The sequence below is a fragment of the Lepeophtheirus salmonis genome, chromosome 13 (genome assembly GCF_016086655.4).
Source record: "Lepeophtheirus salmonis chromosome 13, UVic_Lsal_1.4, whole genome shotgun sequence".
Lineage (NCBI taxonomy): Eukaryota > Metazoa > Arthropoda > Copepoda > Siphonostomatoida > Caligidae > Lepeophtheirus > Lepeophtheirus salmonis.
The window spans coordinates 5401751-5428442 of NC_052143.2; the positions used below are offsets into that span (position 1 = coordinate 5401751).

The 26692-nt window shown below is 31.1% G+C and overlaps 2 protein-coding genes and 2 long non-coding RNA genes across 13 annotated transcripts; 2 read left to right on the forward strand and 2 right to left on the reverse strand.

Annotated features, from left to right (window-relative positions):
- The first annotated feature begins 12232 nt into the window (after window positions 1–12232).
- On the forward strand, window positions 12233–14225 carry LOC121128261 (prolyl 4-hydroxylase subunit alpha-2). The gene is made up of 2 exons (XM_040723838.2): window positions 12233–13432; window positions 13492–14225. The coding sequence occupies exons 1-2, from the start codon at window positions 12380–12382 to the stop codon at window positions 14023–14025; spliced, it is 1587 nt and encodes a 528-aa protein (XP_040579772.1). The 5' UTR covers window positions 12233–12379; the 3' UTR covers window positions 14026–14225.
- A 134-nt stretch (window positions 14226–14359) lies between these two features.
- fal (SAM and HD domain containing deoxynucleoside triphosphate triphosphohydrolase falten) lies at window positions 14360–19870 on the forward strand. 9 transcript variants are annotated; one of them, XM_071893084.1, is made up of 7 exons: window positions 15860–15976; window positions 16357–16524; window positions 16839–17261; window positions 17488–17747; window positions 17817–18092; window positions 18154–18782; window positions 18941–19870. In XM_071893084.1, the coding sequence occupies exons 3-7, from the start codon at window positions 16945–16947 to the stop codon at window positions 19133–19135; spliced, it is 1677 nt and encodes a 558-aa protein (XP_071749185.1). In that variant the 5' UTR covers window positions 15860–15976; window positions 16357–16524; window positions 16839–16944; the 3' UTR covers window positions 19136–19870. The 9 variants fall into 9 exon arrangements, with proteins under 9 accessions (XP_040579200.1, XP_040579201.1, XP_040579202.1 ...); XM_040723266.2 differs by lacking the exons at window positions 15860–15976; window positions 16357–16524 and adding an exon at window positions 14360–14478; XM_040723267.2 differs by lacking the exons at window positions 15860–15976; window positions 16357–16524 and adding an exon at window positions 14368–14478 and having other exon boundaries at window positions 16839–17097.
- LOC139907090 (uncharacterized) lies at window positions 14924–16624 on the reverse strand. 2 transcript variants are annotated; one of them, XR_011783418.1, is made up of 3 exons: window positions 16507–16624; window positions 15390–15475; window positions 14924–15054 (listed from the first exon to the last, which is right to left on the reverse strand). It is a non-coding gene; the product is annotated as an uncharacterized lncRNA (long non-coding RNA). The 2 variants fall into 2 exon arrangements; XR_011783417.1 differs by lacking the exon at window positions 16507–16624 and adding an exon at window positions 15590–15718.
- Window positions 19871–22847: 2977 nt separating the features above from the next.
- Window positions 22848–26382, reverse strand: LOC139907089 (uncharacterized). The gene is made up of 2 exons (XR_011783416.1): window positions 25007–26382; window positions 22848–24941 (listed from the first exon to the last, which is right to left on the reverse strand). It is a non-coding gene; the product is annotated as an uncharacterized lncRNA (long non-coding RNA).
- Between the last annotated feature and the right edge of the window lie 310 nt (window positions 26383–26692).

A 26692-nucleotide genomic window follows, 5' to 3' on the forward strand; every position in this document is an offset into this window, starting at 1 on the left:
CAAGTATCTGTCAATATGTAAGAAATGAAATAAAAACACAGATTTCTTAGCAATAAATCAATTTCTTTTGAATAACTACTACTTCTCATTGTAGAACGTAATATGTTGGGGGAAAAGTAATTTCGTATTTTTCACTTTAATTCAATGCTTTATAAAAAGTGTTACAATCATCTGAGTTAAGCCGAGTAGAGTTTGATAACTTGTTGCCAACGAGAATCCAACTTCATAATTTCCTTCCCGTAGAAGCCCTTCTCCCTATTGGCACAAAAACACGGAAAAACAATTTTCACAAGCCTCTATTGAGGCCATATTTGTACACCCAAGTGCATTGGCAATAGATAGTCATTTGCTGCCTGGTTCGGACTGTAGGATTGATCCACAAGAACTTCCCATCCTTGCTCCCAGACCTTTTGGCGCGTCACGCGAAATGTGCCTGACGTTGTCTTAATGATGTATTTTTGTGTCCTATCGACCAATGCTGGCCGCATCTGTTTGATCTACAGCTTCAAACGGTCGAGTTGTTCACGTTAGTGGGCAAAATTGACCGGAAAGGGAAAATTGCTCAAACCACTGTTGTAAACACGAACCGAAGAGTATACATTTCAAAATTTCTTGGTCGCTTTCGAGGCGTTTTCCCTTTCAGGATGTAAAAATGTAAAATATGGTACATTTATTCTTTTGAGACCTCCATACTCAACGCAGGGTAGTTCACAGCTGTACCGGCCCAGCACAATACTGTGCCAAAATCATTTGTAGTATACACTTACACCTTTACAATGTTTTATCGTATGATTCTATGTGGCCAATAATGAACAAGATTTACTTAGTTAAAAAAGAGAAGGAAAAACGAAATTATCTTTTTCTCTGCCCAATATTTATTTATTTCTCGGTACTTTCTCGAAATATTCTTGAAATCAATATATATTATCTGTAAAATATCATAAGATAGAAATAATCTCATATTAGCACAATACTAAAATTTCTATTAAAAAAAATGTATTCTATATCCGAAAAGCACCAACTTATTAACTTCTTTCTGGAGATCATTTCAAAAAAACATTTCCAAAGTTCACAATATGTTCCAACATTCTTCTCTTTCAAAGATTATTCATAAATTGATGAAGCATTAATTCCTTCAAAATAAATTCACTCCAATCTTTTTTCACTGTTTTTAAACAGTTCAATTCATAGTTAAAGTCGAAGCTCAAGTTGACACGGGATCATAAAACCAAAATTAGATTTGTTAGTGCTATAGATTATAAAATCAAATATTGATATATATAGGATTGAGATTTTAAATCCAGAAAAAGTTTAGATCTCAATATCTTAACAACCCCCCAAAATCTAGGTTTATGAAAGTATGTTCATCACATTTACTTGACAAAACCGTATAAGAAAAAAAAAATTATGAGATCTCCTCTTAATACAAATGCTGTCTCCGTGCCGGGCGATGCACAGGGACGCAAATAACCCCATACATAATCATGCTGGAGAGCATAAACTGATGTTAACAAATTTGGTGTCATGCTATAATTTTAAATTGGTACCATTTGTTCAAATAGGATAATTGGAACCCAATTTAATTTTTAAAACCAACATTTATAAGGTTACTATGCTTGGGAAAGAAAATGTGGACTCATAGTTCGCCGATTCTTAACCTCTTGGACCACTATATGTTGGGTGTCTTGAAGAGAGGATCCAAAGTCCAATAAACATAACACTGCTTACTCCTTGCAAGCTTCTATTCTCGAGGCAGTGGCCAACATGTACAAGGTTTTTCTCCTCAAGGCCTTTTGAGGCTATTGTTGAAGCAAGAGATGGTTGGCTTGAGAGATTGATTTTGCTATAGACCCCGTCATAAAAGAGCAAAAGATGTGTGAATTGCTGAATTAATTTTGGGAAATAAGTTTTAATTTACATTTCCTTAAATTTTTCGGAGCCTGTCTATATAAGTGTTCCAAAATTAGAGTCCCATCAAGGAAATTAAATTACCAACAGAATATGATTTGTCTTATTAATAATATGTATTAATTCCTTGTTAGGTTTTAATATTGTCACATAATAACCAAATATATCATTCAATGTGCAAGCCTTTGCTCTCAACAACTTCTGGGAGATGCTTAATCACTGACCGACAGCTAGTACGCACAAAGTCTTTCCGAATATTTTTCCGACGTGGGCTCTGTGGCTACCATCAGGGAGTTCTGGCCTTGCTTGGAATATACATTGGTCTCCCTTCTATCATACTCTACATTGAAAAGTCAAAGGGGCTAAGATCAGGTGAAGGGGGATGCCTAAAGTTTCCTAAAATGTATTTCCCCCATCCTGTTCTAGCAATATTTCTAACTTGGGTAGCGAAATCTAAAAAACAAAGGGATCATAATTCTGGAGCCATTTATTTGTAGCTTGGGCTAATTAATAATCTAGATTCAGAGACAGTATTTGTTAATAATTAAAATGTTTCTACATTAACTATTGAACCGATCGATACGTAGAGAGTATTTTTTTCAACATATTTCCTTTAAAATATGTAAATTACATAATGAATGAGTTTTTTTAAAGGGGTTCCCTCTTTTCTTATCAACAGCAAAAATCAAGTAGAGTTGCTGCCAAAATTTATCTTATATTAATAAACAGATATTTTACAAAATACTAAAGTAAGTTTGATTTATTCTTTTTCCATTTGTAGCCAATAATACTCCAAGTCTTTTAGCTAAGTTTGTTTTATTGTATTTCACACAATGATCCTAACTTCATAAGATATACAACTCCTAGGTATTCTTTTTTCCATTGTTGATATTTTTGTTTTTATAATTGTTCTGAATGTTGCCTGAATGAAAAATAATCCAATAGTTGATAAGAATAATGTCATTGGGGGGGACGACTTCTTAAATTCTGGTCATTTTTAGGACCTTATCCCACACTTCACTTACATAAAATACACGGAGTATTTTGTTGTAGGCTGTTAATTATTCTGTTTCTTTTCTCTAATCAGTGTTCTGAACGTTGATTGGTTGAATTAGGATAAGCTCTTGTTATGCTCTGAACACTTTTCAGCAATAATTCCGTAGACGGCAAGAATTGGCCATTAACCAACTTATATTGGGACATTTCCTGTTTCTTCTCATATAAAAGATTGTGTGAAACAAAAACTTAACAATCACTCACTATTATCTTCCCTAATCCTCTCATTGGTGTTTTGAACCCAAAAAACATTTCATTGGCATATTTGCAAGTAGAGAGCAAAGCAATGACGGTTATGGGCAGAGGTGGGATTTGTATAAGAGCACGAAGAGAAAGTGGGAGCGAGATATATTGGACTAAGACCCTTGTTAAAATTCAATTGCCTGTTAAATGATTTTGGGGGGAGAAAAATGAATTACTGTTATAAAGAAGAGAACCTTCTACATTTCAAATACAATTTGTATTGGGAAATGAATATAATTATTTTATATTTATTTTATACATTTTAAATCAATTTACAACAAAGATAGGCGAGAGTTCTTCTTTTAAAAGGTGATTTTAACACACTCACGACTGATTAAAGAATGAAAAAAAAAAAAAAAAAAAAAATGCAGGCATTTTTCCTTTTATAATTACTATACTTAATTTTTTTCTTACATAGATCCCTTCTTTAGTTATGGGTTAATAATTGTGTTGTATCAGCCCTTATTTAGTACCAGTAACCGTGGTCTAGTCCAGTCTGGTCCCATCCCGTCCAGAAAAGTCCGACCAGATATAAACAAAATTAAATTCATCATGTCAAAAGTTAGGATGCCTTGCAAGAAACGGAGACGAGATTCAAATCTGAGTTGGAATGGGAAGAAGAGGAATCCAAGACTGAGAAGATTATTCTTGAAGAGGTCACTGAAATAGTCGAGAAATTAAGGCAATCGACCTTAAACCTTTCCAAACATTCCATAAAACCAAAAGAAAATAAACCCCTTCCGTCCAAGAAGTCGAAACTGCAAAAATATATAACTATTTGAAGCCATACTCGACACTGGTGGAATTCAGATCATGGTGGACATGTTACAAGCTCTACAATTCCACAAATAAAATGGGACAAGTGAGCAAAGCGGAGCATCAGGGATATATAAAGAGTTGTCCAGATTTAAAATTAGAAAGTATGTTGTCATTCACAACAACTCCAGACACTCCAATAATGGGCATCGGAGGATATTTAGATGAAATTTACAAAACAAAATTCTTCAGACAATTCCTCTTCTAACATTATGGCTTCTTTCAATGTCATCAAAAGCAGTGAAAAAAGTTCTCAGACTGTCATCTCCGTCTTAGACTACCGGGACAAGAAGCAGAGCTCAGTACTTTAGATGAAGACTATTTGTACACCTTATGTTTGGCAGAAATAATAGATGCCTAACTAAATAGTTTCTCCATCAAATTGAGCCAAACCATGAAAAACTTATCCAGATAATCCAGATAACATCTATGGAGGAAAAAATAAAAAATAAAAACAAGCAGGTGTTGCAGCTCTGTCTACTTGCAAAAATCGATAACGACAACAACAAAATCAGACCACAAACAAGAAGTATCATTATCCACCGGAACTTAAACGTAAATGCTAAAGATATGGCGAGTCAAATACATCACATGGACCTTTTAAATGTCCTGCTAAAAATGAAACGTGTAAGAAATGTTTTTGTATCAAAATTGGAGAAGTCTCCGAAACAGACATCAGGACATACAAGATGAATTAATTTTTTTATGGCATGGTCTACAAAAACAGAGGATTATACTTGAATCTTTTCTATCAAGTCATTCAGGTATCTCCAAAGGAATCTATCATCCATAAGGCAGTATTAATTATACAAAGCAGTGAGGGCATCGCATTGAAAGATTAAAACCTGAGATTGATGATCCAGTTACAATTATCTTCATTCGATTGCATTGATCATCCTTTTATGGGGCATGACGTCATGAAATAGGATAAAATGTCATAATAATGTTGAGTATTTGCTAGTACATCCCCATAAACATAAGATGACTACAAAATACAAAATAAAGAAGTGTGTCATTTTTCATCATTTTTCAGCTTTAAAATGATAATATATCGAGTTAATAACAAGATAAAGAGTAAATAAAAACACTTAATGATAGTAAAAAACACTTTTACGTAAGTTTTATTAATTCTAATTTGAATTTGGGGATTGTTTTAAGGGTAACAAATGACTCTGAACGATAATAGTCCTAAGTTACTACAATTATAGATATTTCAGAATTCATATAACTGAATTAAAAAAAACAGAAGTCACTCTTGGATTCTGCGATCATAAAATAAATTCGATTATTGTCTTCTATTCATTTGTAGAAAACTTTCCTTCTAATTGTTCTCCTGTGTTATTATTTCCAATAAACGTTTTGAACAGAAAAAACTACTTACTCTTTAATCAGTATATTCTTTAAAATGAATGCCGAATATAAGAATATATTTAATAATACAAATAAAAATAAACTAATGGCTACATAACACTGGTTTATAGCTGTAAAAATGGTGTATAAACATATTAACCAGTGTCCTTATTTATTCGGTCCAGTCCAATCTTGGGACCGGACGTATTGGTCCTTAGGTCCGTCAGTCTTTGGAACTAGTCCTTAAGTCCATCGGCCCTAAAGACAGGTTATTAAGAACCTAATAATAAAAACAAATTATATTGTTAATTAGTATTAATTTTTTTGCAACATAATTTCCAATGTTAAATTTTTTGAAACCAAATTTCAAAAATCCACAACTGCTCACAAAAATTTAAATTGTTCTGAAAAACTTTCAAAAATAAAATTTCCAATACTAAAATTCTTGGGAAAAAAAAAATCCTTAATTTGGTGTAGGGACCCTCTAGCCACCCCCTGTGTACGCCCCTGACTATTAATAACTTTATTGAAATAATATGAAAAATTATTATAAGTTTAAGCCGTCTTTTATACTTCTTATTTTTTGTACAAAGACTAACCTTCGTGTTTCCTCTAGTATGTCTTATGTGAATGTGGTTTTCTCACTAAAAAGTTATAATGAATAAATCTTTATACGTCGGCATGAATTTATGTGAATGTATAAATAGGTCTATTGTATTAGCAGGTGGAAAACACATTTATTAATGTATTTATTTATTTCCAATCGTAGGTAATATCCCATTTGTAATTACATTGAAAACGTTTATATACTAAGATATTGCTTAATATTTTCGTATAGAAATAATTTTATTTTTAGTAAATATATTTTGCTTCAGGATATCATTTAATAATAGTAAATAAATATCGGACATGAAATCATTTTGTTTTATCTATATGTAATGTTTTATGAACGTTAATTTCTAGCAGTGAAGGTCTAACCAATATCAAATGTCGTAAATACATGAATTACATACTAATACTAAACTAAATAATTGTGAAAGCATTGTTTTCAAGGAATTTCAATAGACCTCCAAGAGCGAATTTTGAGACGTAAGAGATTGGTTGATTAGGCATGGAATCTGCATTCTTTTTTCCTTACTTTTTTATGACTTAATTAAGGATTTTTTTTCTATTTTCATTATAAAATGAAAGAGATTAAAACAATCCTGTAAATAATGTCTTTTGAAATTCTAAAAATTTTATTGGTTAACTCTTATTCCGATAATACCGAATTTGAATTTTAAATTCCAACAAGATATAATAGATTAATTAAAAATAGAATGGGAAGAAGGCTTGGCACTCGCTGCAATTGTGGTCATCTATCATGCCGTCCCAGTGCTGTCTGAAAATGGCTTTGAGAGTCATGGTGTTTGGATGACAGAAACTACAGGCCTTCTGCTCGACATGCATACAAAAGATGTAGTTCAGGGGGTTGGCATCAAGGCTGTTGAGGGACTAAAAGTATGAAAAAAAAGAGTAGAAAAGAACTCTAAAGAGTATTGCAACGGAGGAGATGGTTTCTTTCATTGCTGATGTCAAAAGTTGCCTCTTCACCCTCACAAGGCTCTTTCCACCTACTTTTTAATAGCTTCTTTCTTAACAGTCAGGTGTAAAACCATGATATATCTTGCATGGGCCCCCATAGACTGTCCTGGGTTCTTTTCTTTAATTCATCTGGGCCCAGTTGGTATTTTTTGACAACACCCTTCTTCCTAACCCACATTTTGCACTTGCTGACGGCATAGACGGTTGTCTCAGAGGCGCCCAACTGCTTGAAGGGCCAATTGAAATTCGTCAATACCGTTGTAGTGTCCTTTTCTCAACTTGTACATAAGCTAGAGAGCTCAGGTTTTTTTCTTGTTTTTTTGTAAATAATTGTTTATGCTTTAATAATACGAAATATGAATAAATTTCAATCACTCAACCTTGACTAAATAATTGAATTAATGAGTGTTTATATTTCAATGGACAACACAGTATAAGTATTTTTTTAATATTCATGTCTCGTATTCGTCTTCTATGCATTAATCATTGGAACTTGAATTAGACCTTGTTAAGTTATGTACTTATTATATTTGAAGAATACCTCCACAGTAAGCAAAAATTGATTAACTAAATACCAACAGATTTGGAGCTCTTTTTTTCGTTCTCATTTCGGAGCAACGATTGAGAGATACTATTACAATAATTTTTTTTTTTTTTTCCAATCAGTAAACTTAGTTTTTTCTTTACATATATTAGAACACCTACAAAAGAATAAAAAAATAGATACAATTCAATAATTAATCACAATTTATTCAAAGCTATTGCTTGGAGGTATTTAAAAAAATAACTCCACATATTTTGTACAATATACATATGTACAATCAAAAATATCTAAGCGTATTTATTGGTACAATATATGCCACAATAGAGTATCAAATACAGAAACTCCCCTCTCCTTGCAAGACCCTTGAGTAGATAAATGTAATTATATGATTATACTAATTAAGACAACATATTTCAAATATAATTATTACTTTTCAATGACAAAAGTATGTACTTGACTATCAGACATGAAACCGTCATTTGGTTGATTGTTTTAATGATTTACCTTGTGGTGATGAAGTCTGATTAAACAATAATTTAATTATATTCCAAAACTAGCTTACTTGGTAACTAAATTTAAGCTGTATCAAATGTAATTAACCAAAATGTAAAAATAAATGTGATCGACACACTAAATGGAAATGTATGTATTTCATCTTCGGAGTACTTTTAATTTCCGGAACATTTTAATACTTATTTTTTCAATATTTGCAAAAATGAACCAGTTATTGAGGGTTAGTTTTTCTGCAACATTATTCTCCTTATCTTCTGTATTTTTGTAAGTACGAATACTTTTTTGAGAATTGTGCTTCTCTGTACAATGCAAATAAATTATATTAGCTATTTTTTTTATAGTGAGTACAAGGCAGTTTTTTTATAATGAGTGCAAAACAGTTTTTTATAATTTTCTTTGCAAATTTCGATTTGTCAATTTTTGACAAATATAAAAGATGGACTTGTCATCGAGACCAATTTTTTTAAGTACATATGTTGCCATGTTATTTTTGAAGTTTAAAAAACATTTTTTTTTTTTTAATTTATAAATATTCATTTCATATTTAACAAATATACAGGTACTTTATTATGATAATCACCTGAATCGAAGGTGTCCAAACATTGAGAAGAAACAATATTCCAGTATATATTTTTATTGTATTATTAAAATAATGATTGGAAGCAATATGATTGTGATTAATTATATTGCAAGACATTATTATACTATGTATAATAGGATGTACAGGTAAAGTACTGAGCCTCAATGCAAGGAAACCTTCTAATATGTTATAATACACTCCAGCTTACAGGTTGTGTGTATGAGATGCTGGTCTCCGAGGCAGTTTAAACTCTTCCACCAACGCTTCTCTGAGAATCAAGGAAACCTTCTAATATCCCCAAAAAACCTCAGGTTGTATAAGTGAAGCACTGGGCCAAAAGATAGTTAACATTCTACCGCTGCCAATTTTTAAGGACCAAGGACATCTTCTGATATGCTCTAATAAACCCGTCCGACGGGTTGTGTATATGAGCTGCTTAGTTTAAATAAGCAGTAGGTAGCTTCTAATATCCCAAAAGGTATAAATTTTGATTTAAAACCATAGGTATATCATATTCATATATATGTTACAGGTAATGAGGTTACACAAGTGAACCGCTTGTCTGCAGGGGGGATCAAAACCTATCACCGCCGCTATCCTAAGTATCAAGGACCCCTTCCTATGACACGCCTTTGCCCACGGGTTGTGCAAGTGATCCCCTAGTCCAAAAGGGGAATAATTACCCAACGCCACCCCTGCCCTGAGCATCAAGGATACCTTTTAATATATCTTATAATACACTCCACCCACGGATTGTGTAAAAGAACCACAGGTTCAATAAGAAGATCATTATCTTCCACCAACGCTTCCCAGAGCAACAAGGACACCTTTCAATATCCTTTAATACACTTAAGCCCATGGGTTGTGCAAGTGAACCGCTGGTCAAAAAGGTGGGTCATTAGCCACCGCCACCGCTTCATTTAGCATCAACAACCTTTGGTATTGACAGAACTCAAGGAATTGAACTTTTTTTTGTAATTATACTTATTGGGCTCTGTAAAGGTATGTGTAACTTTGGAGGTACTTATGACCGTCAATCGGCTCCTGCGTAACTGGAGGGTTCAGGCCTTTTTAATACTAAAGTGTAAGCCCAAAAGGTGAGCAATTTGAATGAATGTAATAACATTTGGGTATATTAGGATGACAACAGAAACAAGTAAAGATCTAATAAAAATTTACATTAGAATTGTTGGATCATGTTTAATAATATTCGAGCTACACGGTTGTTTATTTAATAAAATTTGTATTACTTTCTTCAAAAGAAACATGAATAAAAAACTTATTTAAATATACTTTTCAACATCAAATGTAATCATTTCAAAAAATTATCACCGAATAAACTAATTTTGCAGCATGTTGTGCTATTATGGTATTTTCTAATACAAAGGTGTCCTTTTTTTTACAGATGAACTTTTTTGTTTCAAGTCTGTGCAATTGCACTACTTAAAGCCTTGTTGATTTCCATCCAACAGAATTGATGCAGTCAGTCGCAATGTAACTTCCTTCTCTCTGGGAAGTTTATTAACACCAAGGAATGACTCCTTGTAAGGCTCAAGCAGCTTCCTTACACTGAGCTGTTTTAAAAAATCACTTTTTGTCCCTAATCTATCATATCTATTCTCTGCTACATGGATCACAACACCCAAGACGTAGTGATGATCGGGATTTCCACGGTCGATACATGGAACTTGGACTTTGACGCATTGTTCTAACTCAGTCTCCTTAAACTGCCTTGAGGAGAGTTGCATCATCCTGTTTGATTGTTCTTCTTGCTTGTGCTTAGGTCCTCTCCGTTGTACTTGGCCGTCCTGAGCAGATTGCCAAACTTGATGCTTAGGGGAGGAATGGCGATGGGTAAGGATCCACCTTTTAGACGTGATCCAATCACACAACCTTTAGGCTGGGGCGTATCAAAGGCTATGAGAAGGGGTCCTTCATACTCCGGATAGCGACGGCGATATATTATTATTATTCTTAGGGGCAAGCAGTTCACTTGAGTAACCCTTGTGCCGGGATCTATTATAATATATTAGATGGGATCCTTGATACTCAGTAAGGTTTTGATCCCCCATAGAGACCAGCGGTCTACCTAGACCATTTTTTGGGCAAGGTATATTTTGTAAAATAGAATTAAGTCTCTCGTGATAATTTCTTAACACACTGATTGTGTGAATACAATATCAAGTTCAATGAAAATAAACTAGAGTATCAAATTGCTTACAATGAAATAGTATCATAATCAAATTGCTTAGCAATGAATTGTTTAATAATCAAATTAAACACAATCATTTCACCAGACAATGTAAATTAAGTTAAAATGACCATTGACTACTTTATTGAAAATTTTATAGATTGCCCGGGCACTTTGCCCGCTATGACGGGCATTTTCCACATTGTCTGGACATTTTTCAAAATGCCTATTTCATATGACCTGTGACATATACATTGCACAAAAAAGGACAAAGTACTTGCGTAGAAGTAAATGATGTACAACCCGTGGGCTGAGGATGTATCATATAGTATATTAGACAATAAACCCGCTCAAGAATAAAATGCAATGGCATTCTACAACCAAGGATATTTATTCAATTTTTGTTTTTTTAATCGTTTATCTGAATAAACATTTATTTGGAGTACAATATGTGCCTTATCAAATTCATCCACAGCCTGGATTTGGCCCACGATACACTTGTTGCTAATAACTGAATTACAAATAACTAAATTATTCTCTCTCAGAGATGTCTGCAGGAATATATATTAAGGGGGGATGGGGGTTTTGATTTTGGAAATTTTTTGAAAAAACAAAAAAAATCCCAAAATTGGAAAAATAACATTAAAAAGAAAAATTAAACATGCATAAAAAAGTACAATTTCTGAAAAACAAATTAAAATAAATTTTTTTCGAAAAAAATTTCAAAAATCCACAGCTGTTTGCAAAATGTTCAATTTTTTTGGAAAAAAGTTTCAAAAATCCATAATTATTCACAAAAATTAAATTTTTTCGAAAAGAATTCCGAAATTCCCAGCTGTTTAGAAAAAATTAAATTTCTAATAAAAAATTCTAATAAAAAAATTCAAATATTACATTTATTGAAGAAAAATTTCAAATATAAGTTTTTTTAGCGAAAAATTTCAAAAATCTATAGCTATACTCAAAAAATTACATTTTTTGGAAAAAAAAATGGAAAATTAATTTAATTTTTTAATATTTAATTTTTCGAAAAAAAAAAATCATCAAATATTAAATTTTCGAGTAAAATCGAAAAATTCCTTTATTTGGGGGCTACAGACTCTTCACCCCACTCCCTGCGGACACCCCTATCTCTATCAATAGTTTTTGATCCACCATAGAGATCTTTATGAAAATTACTGTTACTCTAGCATTTTAAAAATTATTTGGTTTCTAGAGGGCAAGAGAAATTGAACTGTAGATTTCACATGTCGTGATTAATATAATAATAATATAAAAAACGCAGTTTTTTCCATCCTCCAAAGTATATGTAGAAGCTTTAACCGTTTACCTCTATAAGCCAAGTTTACCAACATGACATACACTTTATGCTTTTTAAAGCTATAATTATATATATGTATTCGAAAATACTTGTCCGCCTTGGTTAGATCTGTACAGGTATACATTCACATTTCATCCGAGATTTCTCTTGTACACAGTATTTTTTTTATTCATAAAAAATTTGATCAGTGTTCATATGAAAACTATCTGAATAACTTAAAAGGATTTAAATGGTGTAATAAGACAACAAATTATTCATATTATTGAAAAGAAAATGAAGAGTTTAATTGGATGTTTTTTGATTCTCCAAATCATCTTCCACGACTCCTCTTTGGGAGAAGTCTACTCTTCTTCAGCCGATATGAAAAGGATATTCTTTCTCGAGAAAGAGCTAACGAATTTATTGAATGAATATTCAATACGTCTAAAGGATAAGCTGAAAAAAATAGAAGACTATTTAAATGAAGTCGAAACATCGCTCTCTGACAAATCTGAATTAGACACATCTGATGATGACTACTTTGAACGCATCTCTGAGAATCCAATACATGCCTATAAATTGGTAAAACGGTTCAGTGTTGATTGGAAAAAATTGGAACCAGAAGTCATTGAGGATGATTGGCCAGAGCTAGAACTTAAAATCCATAAGAAAAAATTGAGTACCATCATTCCAAAGGAACAAGATCTTCATGGTTCAGCACAAGCCCTTTTAAGGATAAGTGATGTTTATGATTTGGATGTGAGGAATCTATCTGAAGGAATTATAGAAAATAGAGAAACATCAGCTAAATTGTCGGCCAAAGACTGTCTCTTTATGGGTAAACATTCCTTCAATTCTGGTGAATTATCTAGAAGTTTAGAATGGTTTGAACAGGCTTGGCTTTTAGCAGGACAGAAGCCAAATTTAACAGCCACGACATTGTCTAGAGACGAAGTTAGGAATTTTTTAGAATATGCATCTCAAGAACACGATTTAAGGGTTTCGAAAGGAGAAAAAAATAAAAAACTTTTTCCCAAGCCGGTTCATGAGAGTTCACCTTTTGAACAGAGAGATCAATTGCGAATGAACGTTCCTTCTCCAAGGAGCGAGGAAGACATGTTTAAATCCCTCTGTCGTGGTGAAGAACATCGTGAACCTCAGGTTTTAGCAAATATGAAATGCTATACTACGACAAAAACACATCCTTACTATTTGTTGCATCCTGTAATGGTGGAAGAAGTTAATCATGATCCTCATATTGTGGTTTATTATGACGTTATATCTTCAAATGAAATGAAAGTAATTAAGGAATTGGCTGAGCCCTACCTTATGAGAAGTCAAGTTCAGGTAAGGCGAAATAACATTAATTAAAAAGAACATAATTTAATCGAATGATTGATCCACAGAGTGAGACATATTCAGAGGTTTCAAAAACAAGAACTAGCAAAACAGGTTGGCTTCAGGACTCTTTTCACCCCATTGTATCAAAAATGAGCTTTAAAGTGAATTCTATGACAGGGCTCAATTCAGATACATGGAAAGAGGATGCAGAACTCCTTCAAATTGCAAACTACATCAATGGAGGTCATTATCAACCTCATCATGACTACGTTATAAAGGGTGTCCAACCGGATAAGATGATTTATGGAAATAAAGGGATAGACTATTACATTGGAGATAGAATTGCAACTTGGATGGTGTACATGAATAATGTTATCTCAGGTGGAAGGACTGTTTTTCCACGACTTGGCCTTGGAGTAGAACCTATACCAGGAGCAGCTGTGTTCTGGTATAATTTGAAAAAGTCTGGAGAAGCAGATGACAGAACATTACATGGGGCTTGTCCTGTTCTTTTGGGATCAAAGTGGGTTAGTAATAAATGGATACGTGAAGGTGGACAAATGTTTACTAGGCCCTGTGGACTTGAGTCGACTGATTAAATCCATAGTACTGATACCTCTATATTTTAAGTTACATGACTATTTAAAATATATAGCCAGCATATTTCTCACTTTAGTTATAACTGAGGGCGTATTCGCCAGGTTCATGACCCTTAAATTCATACAGCTAATAAATCTAAATACATATTATTAAATTATTCATTTAAGATATTAAATAAAGCTATTCCAAAAAGATGAAACACGCGTTTTTATCGGTAGAATTTTAATAATAAATGCCTAAGAAAAGCTTAGGGGGGTGAGAGGTTGAGTAGATATTTTCAATGATGTAATGTTCCATAATAATTGAATGCTATGAAATAATATAATAATAAATACATGTTTATGTTAGTAAACAAAATATTGAGATAAGGAGAAACACGTGAAAAATGAAAATTACTTTGCTCTTATTATCACATTTGTGATTTCGGTTCCATCCCTATTTTTATCAAAAAAGTAAGTGTATTCAAATTATTATCGGTTACTTTTGGCTTTGGTGAGTATTATTATAATAATTAATATGATATCCAGTAGATATTTCAAAAAATAAGTTTTTATTGTTTTAAAATTTGGTTGTTTGGGCCTCCGAAACGGTTGAAATCAAGTATTCTTTCTAATAACACAATAACTTAATTAGTAAATAAAGGAATCTAATTATGTTTTGTTTTATATTTCAAAAGGAATTTACTATTCAAATTAATTATTATTGTGGATTCGTAGCTTTAATTTCAATTTAGATGTTGTTTATTATTAAAAATAAATGTTTGTGGTATAATTTATTTTTTGTCCGATTTAATATTAATTCCAAAACCTTGATACATGGAATGAATTAATAAAATTTCTGAAGGATTACTCCCACATAAATATATTGTTACATTAGTAATTGTGTTTTATTCATTTTTATTAATAGATTAATAAATTCAAAAATATCATATTTCTAAAGCATTGACTTCTTAATTTTAAAGTTGTAGCTCTTTTTCTATTTAGCATGTTTTTTTGTCGTAGTTTGACCAAGTCTCATCAAATGACAAACTGTCGAACAGAAAAATGTTCAAATAATCCATGAAAATTATATATATTTTTAAATATACGAGTACCTTAATTCATTTTTTTAATTTCAAATACTATGTATACTAATTTAGGCAAGAACTTCAAACAAATTAATGATATAATCTGCGTTGTTAAATATAATATGTGTATGTAAATTGTTCTAAAGATGATTCATTTGAAGATAAAAAAAAGTTATCGGTATATTAATTTGTTCGAAACTTTATGCACATATGATATTAACATATTGGTTTGGTGCTTATTGAATAGTTTTGTTTATAGGTTTAATTGATAAAAACTTAAATAGGAATAAGTTATACCTATACATAGAAGTGATAGGGTTCCGGAGAATGATCTTGAAGTCGTTGTGAAGCAAAGTAGATAATATATTACAAAATTTTCTTATCTAAGGAATATACAAGATCAAAATTTATCTCTTTTAACAAAATATATCAATTATGTTTTGGTCTAATTGTGATTAAGGTGATTTTAAACTACTTATATATAAAGATATAAATACCACTAATGTATATCTAGTTTGCAAACAGTTTATTTGCTAACTCATGTTAGTGTATTGTATTATATTCTTGCCCAGAAAAGGAGATACCGTATGTAGGTTGGAAGTGTTTTTATTTCCTGCTCCTCTCCAATGTATCAGCATATGTTACATAATTTATTTTCTGTTTCTTCTGTTGTTTACTCATATATATAATCAAAGTATGAATTTAATCCCTTGAATGAATTTAATCCCTCAATTCTCTTTTAGGAACATTTTATGTGAAGTGTACACACTCTCACGACGTCATCATCACCGATTTTGATAATTTTTGCTCAGGACGTTTTTTTTATTTTTTAAACACAGTTGTTATACTTTTTGTTATATCTTTGACATACTTATACCCTACAAGTGTGTTATAAATTAGAGTAGGATCTTAAATGAATCACCTTCATTTAGACCTATTATTGGAAAAGGTCATCTTTGCCATAATAATAAATTCCTCATTTTATTTGTCAATATGTTATCTGTCCTGCCTAAAACCCTTCTAACTTATAAATATTTATAATCATGTCACATATGTATTTTTATTATTCATAATACTAGGTTTTCTTTTATGTTTTTCGAAGCTTTAATTTTCAGAAAAGTCTCCTAATACCAACAAATTCACTTTCAATATATTACAAAGTTCTTTAATCAATTTTTTTTAACAATAAAATACGGAATTGACTATTATAGAAAATATTACCTTTTCCAATTATAGAGCTAAGTTAAGGTTGTTGTTTTTTTAGATCCCGCTCTTAATTTTTGGTTATATTTACCAAATATAAGAAGGTTCAAGCTCTAACAAGAAAACGACAAAATCGAAATGGTAGTTTGTCAGGACGCTATTTTTAATATTGGTATTTCTTAGACAAATCCTATTTTTCAATCAAACTTACATTTAAAAAATTGATCTTGTGAGTATTTTGAATCAAACATTTCTGACACCGTTAGACTCTGAGTCCTATTATGTCCAACTCATATTCGAAACTTGAGGAACACCCAAACGGGTTATGATGTGTGCGTGTTTTTTTGGTTACTAACATCCTGACCAAAAATTATCAAAATAGGTGATAATCATGTTGTAAATTTCCAAAAGTGTGTACACTTGACATGAAAGTTCACCTCTAGCCTTGAATTGTGTTCATGTCCAGGTATCAATACTGCATGACAATATTTTTTCGCCTGTATTATTTGTCATGCAATTGAGTTTGCTTTCTTTTTATCGTAGGTATATACTGTTTTTTAGAGGATTTCCCAACTATCTTACAAGGAGAGAAATTTGAGTGTGTGTCAAGCCAAAGCACCTACGCTGAAAAAAGAAAGCAGCTCCTTTTATGCCGTACCCTGTGGAAAATAGCGCTGATGGTGCTCGGGCCGTCGTTAAAGGAGGATTTCAATACAAAATGAATGAAAAAAAAATGACAAGAAAAATAGAAGACGCCAAGGATGGAAATCGCAATGTCGATAATAGTTATTCCTCAGTACATGTATGTGGTAAATTAGTTGCCTCGAATCTTTCAGAAGTTATTCTGCATAGTTTGTCGCTCAGTGACTCTGAGAAAAAAATAAAAGAACCTTACCGTAGTGAATTTAAAAATACAAGAGGATATTTTGAAATGAGTAGTGATGAGTCTAAAGTTTTTAACGATTGGTAAGGATCAGTCTCTCAGTATTTGTAAGATTAAATAAAAAAGGAATTCACTCTCAATTTATCCATACTTGAAAATTACTTTGATGGATGAACTCGTGCATGAGGGAATCAAGTCTTCTAAGTATTATTAAAATCAAATAATTCATATTTAATCTTTTAATAGTTGATATATATCGCACTTTGCACATTCTGTGTCATTTATCGATGTTCTTGTCTTTTATTCCAGTATTCACGACTATATATCATTCCCTGAACTTTGTGTGTGTATAATTGATACTCCAGAATTCCAAAGACTTCGAAGATTAAGGCAACTCGGTGTCACGCATTACGTGTATCCTAATGCAACTCATACTCGTTTTCAACATTGTCTTGGAGTTGGACATCTTGCTGGAGAATTTGCTAGGTGTATTCAGCGGCAAGATCCAAATTTGGTTTCAGATGTAGATATCTTATGCTTACAAATAGCAGGGCTTTGTCATGATTTAGGTATGTTATACATATACTTGATTTTCTCTTAGTTGATCTACGATAAATAATATTATTAACCCCACGAAGGTCACGGCCCATTTTCACATTTATGGGAAGTTTTTATGAGCAGGGCAAATGCTAAGCAAAAGTGGACTCATGAAGAAAATTCCATTAAGATTTTTGATAAGCTCATTGAGAAAAATGGACTTGGACCTCTTTTTAAAAAGAATGGCTTAAACGAAAATGATATCATTTTTATTAAAGAAGCAATTGGTGGACCTCTTGGAGATGATGGACGAACATACAAAGGCCGAGGTCCAGAGAAATATTTTTTGTATGAAATTGTTGCAAATAAAACGACGGGTATTCAGTATTTTTGAGTTTTATATTATCTCACATTGTATTCTTTTTCGATCATTTCTAGGTATTGACGTCGACAAATTAGACTATTTTCAAAGGGATGAATATTATCTAAATGTTGGCACGGTTTTTAAGTACAAAAGACTTGTTCATTTCATGAAAGTTTTTGAAGTAAATGGGAAAAATCGACTATGTATTAGAGATAAAGAAGCCAAATGCCTGAGTGATATTTTTATGGACCGTTCTCGTCTACATGATCGAGCTTATCAACATAGAGTTGTTCAAAATATTCAACAAATGGTTCTGGATGCACTTATCTTAGCTGAACCTGTGATTACAATAAAAAACTCTAAAAAAAAAATGATTTCATTGTCGGAAGCTACCCACGATCTTGATGCCTTTCAACTATTGGTTGATGACTATATATTTTTTAAGATAATGGACTCTGATGATCCTAGGATTGTACCTGCACAAAATTTACTTAGAAGGATAGAAACGAGAGACTTCTACTCATTGGTGTCAGAATGGACTCCTCCTCATGGACTGACGCTGAGTAAAAAATTAAATTTAAACAAAATGTTGGATGTTTTTACTCAAGTACATCCTATCCCTGACTCTTGGGGTTTGTCAATCAAAGATTTTGGACTTGCCTACAAAGTTATTGATCTCGGTGAAGGAGATAAGAAGCGCAAAGTAAGTATTTATTTTTTTTCGTTCATATTACTTGAAACAGTGTTTAATTTAAAAAATTTGATGATTCATTACTTTGAATAATTTATAATATTATTTCTGCTCATGTAAGAATGTATTTATTGAATTACCAGTATTATATTATTTGTATTTTATTCTAGGTTATATTCTATGATAAGAATAATTGTATCACAAATGAAATTGGCATTCATGGTTTGATAAATGTTCCCTCCGTAACTCTTTATTTCCTGATGAAAGAGTCTTCCCAGATAATTAATCCAAATGTTCACGAAATTGTCCGAAAATGGATAAGATACTTAGAAAATAATATAGAGTCATGCTTGACTGATATGTGATAATCTTTATGTTGTGCCTTCAAAATGATTTTACTCTTCCGGTGGTTTTTTTTCAATTTTAAACGATTTGTTTTTCTGTAATCCAAGTATTGATATATACTTAACTAAGTTCATATATAATTTTACATTTAATTTAGCATTATATTTTAAAGTTTTGTTATGCGAAAATGTAACAAGTTAATACTTATAAAGTAATATTGGTACGATCAAGTACGGAATAATTATATGCAATTTATTTAACGATATTTTAGAAATTATTGAAAACAATTATACAGCTCAATGTCATGTTCAAAAAATTGCTTTATTTCCATACAAAATTGCAATATCATCTTAATAAAGCGAGTATCTATTTGAGTATATATATTTTGATGATTATGTTCCTCAAAATTGGATTTTTTTTTGATTGTAGGATCATACTGGGGCTAATCGTGGATTTCTAATTCATATTTTCATCCTATACACTTGTAGGTATGAAAAAGATTAAAAAAATAACAGTATACGTTTCTTAAACGGTGGACTAATACTAGTTACCTGGTAATTTTAAACGATTGCATCTAAGTCATTTATCAGTATTCTTTTATATGTTTTCTTTATACATAAGTTTTTTATTATTATAATGAAAGTACATATACGAAATATAATGAGTACTGTGTATATTAAGAATAATTGAATATTATGCATTTAAAATTAAATCATGTGAAAAGTCTAAATTAACAATAAAATTTAAATTTTTAATTATCTTGGATATAATAAATATTGCCTTGTGATATTGACTATTCTCTGGAGAAATAATCAAACCTCGCTCTAACAGACCCTGTTGCAACGGACCAAATCAGCTTCAACAAGTTTTGTTCGCTTGGCGGTGCGGGAGGTTTGCTGATAGCACTGCAGTAGGACCTTATAGCCATAAATTAAATGAATGAATTAATAAAGAAGACTTGCGTTCTAATTAAGTTAATAAAATTGACAAATTTGTTTTGTTTGAAGGTCGTTTCTGCAGAATATGTAAGCATTTTGGAAGGAGAAAAAAATGGCGGGAAGAAAAAAATAAATTATCTGCATTATTAGGGGCAAAGGCTACTAGAACGCATGGCTTCGTTGTTACGGACACCCTCTCTTCTCTGTAAGTTGAGGTTTAACTGTATTCATGTATATTTAAGTAAATATATAAATGACACTCAGGAAATCAAATTCTCTAAAGCATCCCTACTTTCATATTGCTTGAAGAGTTTGTAACACAGACCAATAATAGTTCCACAATTAATATTAGGTGAAGGATTTTGAAAATCATTCACCTCACAATAATCCCTATTATTAAATAGCATTTCCATGTCTAAAATAAAGTCGAATTAATCGATAAGATAAATAAAATAACGGAGAACTCATAAATAGGCAAATTAAATTTTGAAGAATATCATTGATGTTGTGTTTTTTATTATTTTTCAATATCCAATTCCAATACTAAAATTATCTTTTATTATTTAGTACATTTTCAATAAAACTTTACATTAGCTCGTATGCCGATCATTTTGTAATTATGTGTTATTAATTTGTTAGTGTGGAGACCCAAGATCTTCTCCAAAGTAATATTCAAATATGGTGACAAGCAATTTAGCTTTTTACAATAGGATTCCTGACTCAATAAGTTTGGAGATTGCAACGACATTAAGATATTCTAATGGAAGTCTACATAAGTTAAGAGGTCACTTAAATATTTTTAAAGCACACGATCACTTAACAGTTCTCAATAACTATTTATATGTAATTGCAAAATAGAATATGCTAAGCACACCAAAATATCGACAAAAGAGAGACACATTATCTTAAAGAGTTTAAATTATCCATCATTTTTTTCCACGACCAAAGAGACTCACAAATAATAAAGAAATGAAGGATAAACGTACTTTACCATATAAATGGAATTGATATCAGTGTAACTGAGATGAGTGATTTATGTTTATATACATCAAGGACACTGAAGGACTCTTATTTATTCTCTGTTCCTCACTGGCTCTTCAGTCGACTATTATATATTTTAATGGAACTCCATATTTTTTGAAAGTTATAGAATTATACAATGATTCCGTAGAAGATAAGGATGAATTTATCTACAAAGACAATGATTCACGAGGTCAGAAGTCTTTATATTAGACCTTGATGTAAAGAAGACCTTGAACACCTTTCCATTAAAGAAGATAAAATACAATTGGGCATAATGAGGCGATATTCCTTAAACAGAAAATGAAATTGAAGAGAAGTTAAGGAGGGGGGTGTTGCTAAGATATCCAGGTGGAAGAATATGAATTTATAGGAATGGGAACGATGGATGGATGCCCTTCTCTTCCTTCCACTCTCTCCTACAGAGTGATCGAAGTCAAAGTCATAATTATCTACACACGTCCATAAGTTTCGTGAATCAAAAATTTGTAAATTCTCCCTTTATATTATCCTAGGATGATTTTTAGTATAATTCGAAAAAATTGCAAAGTGAAGCTTAAATTGGTGGAAATGGGTCTTTTTTATTTAGCACACCTGTTGTGAAGTAGGTATATGATTCATGAAGTGCACTTCATGGAATGGATCCTCTCTAACCCACATCGTATGCATACTTCAAAACTGGTTTTAGTAAAATTGTAAGAATAACTTCCCATACCATCATATTTCAAAACTACTATTTTTATCCTTTTTGTCGGAAATCTTTACAATAAAACACAATTGATTTAAGTTAATAACTTATAAAATTTGGCAAATTATATCAGAAAATATTCCTACATAGTTTACAGATCTATAGGTTTACATATATTCGCTTCACAATATGTAAGCCATATATACGACATAGATAATGTAAATCGAACTATTTCTAAAAAATTATATTATTACTATTAACATATAAATTAAAATGAAGGATCATTCTTGGAAGCTAATATTTTTTTTTCTCAATTGCTTTATATTGTAGCTAAATCTAAAGCATAAACCTTATATTTCAATTTCAAAAGATTTGCTGAGTAGCAAAGAATAATTTCGATTGATTTTTTCAGATTAACTTTTAATTTTCTTATGGAATATTTTAAGGTTACGCAAAAAGTTCCGAAATTTAAAATAAATAAGTCAATAGTATTACTTAATATGTAATAAATACTCAACAAATACATAAGATATGAAATCATTACAATTGGAGTTAGTCCTCTTGCCTCTAAAATATTGATTCCTTCGTACATTTAATCAAATAATTTACTTAATTATATTTGAATCTGGAACATTTTTCACGCAACCTTGCATTGTCTTTATTAAATATTCAATAAGAAACTTATACGTTAAACTGAAAAAATCTATCCAAATCGCCCTGATTGACAGCAAATCTGTTGAAATTGTATTATAATTTAATTAATGTTCAATTATAAATTCATTTGTAGCTGCAGATTGTAGAAAGTACACATTCTATTACTCTTTAGCTACAATTGAATTTATAATTGTACATTAATTAAATTATAATACAATTTCAACTAGTCCGATATTGGTTACCTTTCAACCAAGTAACACTGAAATGTATATGGAAGAATATCTTCACTTGGTATGCCATTTTTTTTACTAGAGTGCAAATGGATTTATCATTTATCATATTAATGAAGTAAATTGAGACCTTAACAGCTCATAAGTCATAACTTACCATTTAAACTACTAAAAAAAATGTTTTTATTGAAAACTTAACACATACTTTTAATTGAACTTTATTTTATTATGAAACTAATATAATATATACAATATTCAAATGACATTGAAGAAAAAAAGGAGCTAATTAACTATTCAATATGATTCCAGATTTGAATTTTTTTTACTATTAGAAGAATTTTTGCAAGCATTTTTCCTTTTTTTATTTACATGGTTGTTTGCTTCATACACAATTTTTTTTTTGAAACATATTAAACATTTTTGATGCAATTTGATTAAAGAAAGTGCTACTGAGAAGATTAGAAGTAAAAACATCTCCGTGCATTATAATTAGACTCTTTTGTATCGACTAAAATTGATGATATTGATTTTAAAAGTAGGCTAACACAAATTTTTTTTCACCCTCAAAAACTAACTAAGTAATTTCCACCAGCAAGTTGTCTATACCAGCCAAAACGCCTTTCTATTGGGTCTGAATTAATTTTAAAAAGAAAAATAAACTTAACTTTATTTTTATCCAGTAGATATATAACTAAATGGTTTAGTCCTATGGATGTTTGATATGCGGCAAGAAATGTCTCGGATGATAAACCACCTCCATGTTTCTTTGAGAGTGTCTCCCATATTTTAATCCATTCTAAAAACTTAATCAAGAAATCAAATTGTTCCCGATCATTGACAGAAATTGTTCTTAATGAATCATCTCTCTTTTGACGTATATAATATGAGAGTTTACATTTATGCAATTACAAAAGCGCTAAAGAATATCCATAACTTGTGCTGTTTCTTTGAAGTTTCTGAATTGATCATCTTTCGACACATAATATTTAAGTGCATTCAGAGTGGATTTGTGAAAAAAGCTCACAGAATGACCAACATTACAGATTTTCAATTGGTTGAGGAGCAATTACTTTATGATTAAGTTTGTGAGCTAATTTCAATCCCTCCCCTAGCTCTATGTAGTAGGCCCAATTCGGCTTCAAGAATAATATCCTCATTTTCAAAAGAAGGACAAGACAATTTACGTTTGCCAGTAAAGTTGATATAAATTTTTTTGAAGATATGTACCGAATCGAATAGCATAAATATTTTTCTTTCGGAAGTGGAAAAAGGATTCAGTATATATCTAGGAAAAATTCAATTTCCTAGTTCATCCCCATATAATTTTCTGTTTGAGGTATGCGCATCCGTAATGGTTGTAACGGGCTCCAGTCCAATTTTGTTAACTACTTCAAGAACTATCATATAATATTGTTTTATAATGGAAGATTTAATATTTGTGATTGGTGCTATAGCTACCATGTCAATGTATTTCCCAAGTAAACTCTTCACCATAAAACAAAGTATAGTTTTAGAACAGTTTCCATTCCTATCACATCCGAAAAAATTGCCACCACTAAATTCAACTCTCTCTGAGGAATAGACTTTGTCAATTTTTATAAAAACATACTTGTCTTTTTTATCCAATAATTTAACTTTAAATTTTAAATAATCAATTGTTGAGACTTGCACTTCTCCTTGAACTGAGAAGACAATTGTTATTCTTCTTATACGCGATTCAGATGGCAAGTAAATAATTCCAGATTCTCTAATTTGTTAATATAAAGCTGGGGGTTGTATTGTGTCAGAGTATTGAAGTTCCAAGAAATTCAGGAGAGTGTCTACGTCCTTTCGTACTTACAGAGTGAAGGAGAAGTTGTTCATTAATAAAGCTGATGTGATTTTTCGAATTAAAGTCTTGATGATGTACTGCTTCTTCCAATATCTGAATGGCATACTTTATGCTTGAAACTAGTTTGGATTTATTCTTTTTATCTTTTAAATATGCTAAAATGTTATTGATATCATTATAACGGCTCAGACTCTTTGATGAACATATATGATTCACTTCAAGAATAGGTATGGCTTATGAAAAAATTGAGAAAGAGAGGAGACTATACACTTTTAAACCAAACAAGGAATAAGATCCTGTGATGATAGGGGGGAAAACAAGTCTTCGTTACATTACTGCCTTTGGGTAAAAACGATTTATCCAGATTTATTTTATTTTATATATATATCCGTGAAATTTGTTATCTCATCTTCTTGAAATAAACGTTCAATTTGAAAATTAAGACGAAGTTTATCTTGCTCAAATCTGAAAAAATAACAATGCAATTTAAACTACATTAAAATTTTAATATGCCTTTTCTAAAGTATAACCTTTCAGTAGAAGTAGATAAAGTTGTTGACCTTTCAGGAAAAGTTTGTTTTCTCAAGTTTTTTGGAATATCCAGAAATATTGTTGGAAGAGTATCAAATATTAATTTACATCGTTTAAGTGGAATATATATTTTTTTGCCGAGGTGAATTTGTATCTGTTCTTTCATTAATAAAAGCTAATATAGGAAAATGCTTGCTACAGATTCTTGAATATTGATTTGGCTCCTAGTTTTTTCTTCTGATGGAATCAACCCATACTTTAATAAGTTCAAGATCTTTGGGAAACTTAGAAAGAAAATGTTTTTCTTCAACAATTTCTTCCTCGCTTTGATTTTAATGAGCTTTTTTATTAGGATAATCAGTCCTACAACCTGGACAACATCAAATCATTATGTCTAAAATAATCAATGTAAAATATTAATTTAGTAGATTAAAATCATTAGATAATTCCTGTGAAGATGTAACATAGTTATGTTCTATATATCATACATTTAATATTTATATATAATTAATGTCCCTAGAATGACACACTGTACGTATATTATTATTGAGATTTATAATTATTAATTACCAAATAAAAGTAGATATATAACAATTCATTTTAATCACGAAGTTTCTAAATACACTAAAAACTGAAATAATCATTTGGAATGCATAGATAAAAAATGAATGGGTCATACCAACTTATAACTTAATATTGAATAGAAACTCAAAATGTAAAATTTTAGTCTTGTTTGACCTCCGTTTTAGGATTTAGCGGCTCCTAAAGTTACATTCTCGAGGCCAGCACCCATGTTTTTAAACAGTTTTTTATCTTGCGTTGTGTATGATATTGATCAAACTCTCGAGCTTTTAATGCGTTTGCAGTTTATTTGTCAAGACTTCGTGACTAAATCCATCTCTTTTTTTAATTTTGAATGGGTTTCGATGTTTTTTGTGTTTTTTCTTAGACATATTTTGAAGTCTTATGACTAATCCTTTTTGTAGAACTTTCTCCTAATCCAGAGAAACATTCCTTAAAAGTCCAAAACTGCAAGTTTTGGATTCCTAGGTTCGTCTTCGTTGGAAGAATTTTAGTCCATTGTGTCGTCCCAATCATTAGCTGCAATAAAGTGTTTATTTTCCTAACTCTTTCATCTTGACTTAGCTACACTCCCCCTTCCCCCCCCCTTGTATTAAACTCCTACAGTATATATGAATATAATTTTTTTTAACCTATACACATAACTATTAAATTAATTTTCTTTTCTATTATTCTAACCAAGTTTTTTACATTCTTTTCTTGATAGTTCGCTTATAGCGTTGACCCAAATATGAATGCAGACCCATATTTGAAATTTTTAAGATCTAAGAAAATAAGGAATTATAGCTAGAACTTATAATAATATTTTCTAGAGTTTCTTGTCTCTTTGAAAGAAGTTAACTAATTAATTATGATGTAACTTCGGCTACTCAAATGAAGTACTAAGCACTAACTACGTCATTTCAGCTGTTGTAGTTTCTACAAAAGAACAATAAGGACCATTTCTATGACTGACAAATTTTATTACGACCAGAGTGATAGGACTGCAGTATTTTTTTTCGACCGTTTCAACACTACCAACTATTAATTGATGTTATCATTTAATTTTGATCTATTTAAATTAGGCCTTTCTAATGTTCTTACGAGTAACTAGGGATTTGAAC